The sequence below is a fragment of the Atta cephalotes genome (assembly GCF_000143395.1).
Source record: "Atta cephalotes unplaced genomic scaffold scaffold00015, whole genome shotgun sequence".
Classification (NCBI taxonomy): Eukaryota; Metazoa; Arthropoda; class Insecta; order Hymenoptera; family Formicidae; genus Atta; species Atta cephalotes.
Window position 1 is genome coordinate 840,339 of NW_012130079.1, and position 2,289 is coordinate 842,627.

General features: G+C 45.0%; 1 protein-coding gene across 1 annotated transcript; it reads left to right on the top strand.

The window, feature by feature from the left end:
* The first annotated feature begins 976 nt into the window (after positions 1-976).
* On the top strand, positions 977-1,880 carry LOC105618134. Its single transcript, XM_012199676.1, has 2 exons — positions 977-1,265; positions 1,816-1,880. The coding sequence occupies exons 1-2, from the start codon at positions 977-979 to the stop codon at positions 1,878-1,880; spliced, it is 354 nt and encodes a 117-aa protein (XP_012055066.1).
* The last annotated feature ends 409 nt before the right edge of the window (positions 1,881-2,289 follow it).

The following is a 2,289-nucleotide window of genomic DNA, read 5'->3' on the forward strand; positions in this document are numbered from 1 at the left end:
ATATATATATATATATATATATATATGTGTATGTATGTATGTATGTATGTAGATATATATTTATATATGTTGTTATAAAAATGTTTACTAAAATTGAGAATTAATTAAAAAAACAGATTTTAAATATCTAGTTCTGATTTGAATAAAAATGAAGAGAGCAATTTCCGGATCAATGATAAAAAGAGAATTTTTCCATGCGATAAATTGATAAGGCATACCAACCTAATCCGAAAAAAAGCTCGCCGGAAGAAAGATCATTTCGAATCCTATCGCGACACGCTACGATCGTGATCATTCTATACGTCGCGCTACTTAGAAAAAAGGCAAAAAGTGCGCTTCATGGTGCACGTTCGGTCTTCTCTACCACGAGATCGCTTAGCATAATCCGTTGGACGATTTCAAACAAACGCGGTGGTGAGGGTACACGTGGAGAACATGCGCACTAGAGAAGGAACACGCGATTGGATGTCGTCGTGCGTATGACGAGGACGTTACTATGCGAAATTCGCGCCATTTTTACTGCGCAACTGGCAGGGCGCGCCAATCAGATTTGAATTCAAACGTTCGGTGGAAGGGAACACCGGACCTCGTGGCTCGTTCAAACGGATACGAGGCGACTGGCTCCCACTGCTTGGAACGATTCTACATCCCACCAGAACTAGTCTGACCGTGGAGCAGTGAGGACTGAGGAACGATTGTTCTTGAACGTGGCGCAAGCCCGTGAAGAGCGACCGTTCAAGAAGAAAACTTCACAGAAAAGTCGAGTGGATCAGCAGAATTTATACAGCCAAGGATTCTCCTGTTCTTCCGGAATACGCCGAATCGGAAGAACTGGAAGACATTCGAGACGCTCTTGATATATTATTTCGCTGAAAACGGAGAAGCGAGTGGGTACGTACTTTGAACTGGAAAACAAAAGTTCCCGGGGATCTGCTTGCTCGACTAACGTACGGTGGAAACACAACAAGTACCCGAAATGCTGGCAGCCTCGATTTGTCACGAAATCTACTACACGGTGTTGCCCAGTACGACGATGACCTCACGAGTACCACGCTGCCTCTTCGGCCGGCCAAATCCGCGAGAGACAATGGAGATGCTCCAGGAGGCACTAGACGCGGAGAGGAGCAAGTTCGCCAAGAGATGGGGAGTGGATCCTCGCTCCGAGGATAAGGAGAATAATTATCAGAGGCGGAACAACGAGAAGAACGACCGATCGCCCGGCAAAAAGCGGAGTAATCCGTATTCAAGGCAGACTAGCATTCACGGTAAGCAACATTTCTCTTCTCGCGAAATATCAACTTCGCGCGAACTTTATCGTCGAGCCTTGGCGGCAATTTAGGCGCGCGAACGCGTCGCGTGTGTATGCTCGCGGAATATGCATGAAGAAGCATGAGTCATACGTTCGACAAGATTCCCTGCCCGACGGGCAACAAGCGTGAATTTCGCGGGATGCATGTATGGCGCGCGAAAGTAGGTCGACCAATATCGTCTTCTTCGAGTTAATGTGCGTGAACATAAATCTAAAAATATCTCTTACATATAAGATTTCTTCTTTGCGGTTCAACGATTGTACTTATTGTACTTAAAACGAAATAGATATATTTTAAGTTTGACGAATGAGAGATAGAAAGTTTTAATGCAGCGACAAAGGATGCGTATCTATAATTCAATATGGCATACCGCTATAAGTTTATTGAGGTGGGAACAGAATTATGTAACGATTCTCACGCAGTATGGTCATGGATATTCGAATACTTGCGACATGTAACCAATTTGTCGTCGAAAACATTCAAATCGGTTTTCTTTAATCAATAGACTGCTATTTAGCCTGCTGGATGACATTGGAATGGGATTGCGAGTCTATTGCTGTGGCGTCGTAGAACGAAGCAGCGGCTTTTTGGCGGGAAAGCCGTGACGAAGAAAGGGAAGCCGGACGCGCAGACGCGACGTGGTCGCGTGGCTCCGACCTGTTTTCTTATTCTAAACCCGCCGCCTCTCTTCCGCCTTCTCTCCTCCTCTCTTCTCTGTAGCCGTCCCTCGCCAGAATACTCCTGGCTACCCGTCTTACGCTCTCCTTTGACCAATCTTCCACCCTGTCGTTTCTTACGCCAGAAGCACGCGTCGTAAACGGGTCGCAGACCCGTTGCAGATAATCCAAATGTAGTCTGAATCTCAGACTAAGATCAAGAATTCGTTCTCTTTTCTAAAAGGCGATTTACAAAATACACATACGTAAATAATTTCCGTCAATCATTTACATTTTATCTACCAGTTCTTCAACCGATTTAA

Coding starts and splice junctions, on each gene's coding strand:
- LOC105618134 (XM_012199676.1), top strand. CDS start 977: ATGCTGGCAGCCTCGATTTGTCACGAAATCTACTACACGGTGTTGCCC. Junction 1,266..1,815: donor AAGGCAGACTAGCATTCACG/GTAAGCAACATT, acceptor TTTAATCAATAG/ACTGCTATTTAGCCTGCTGG.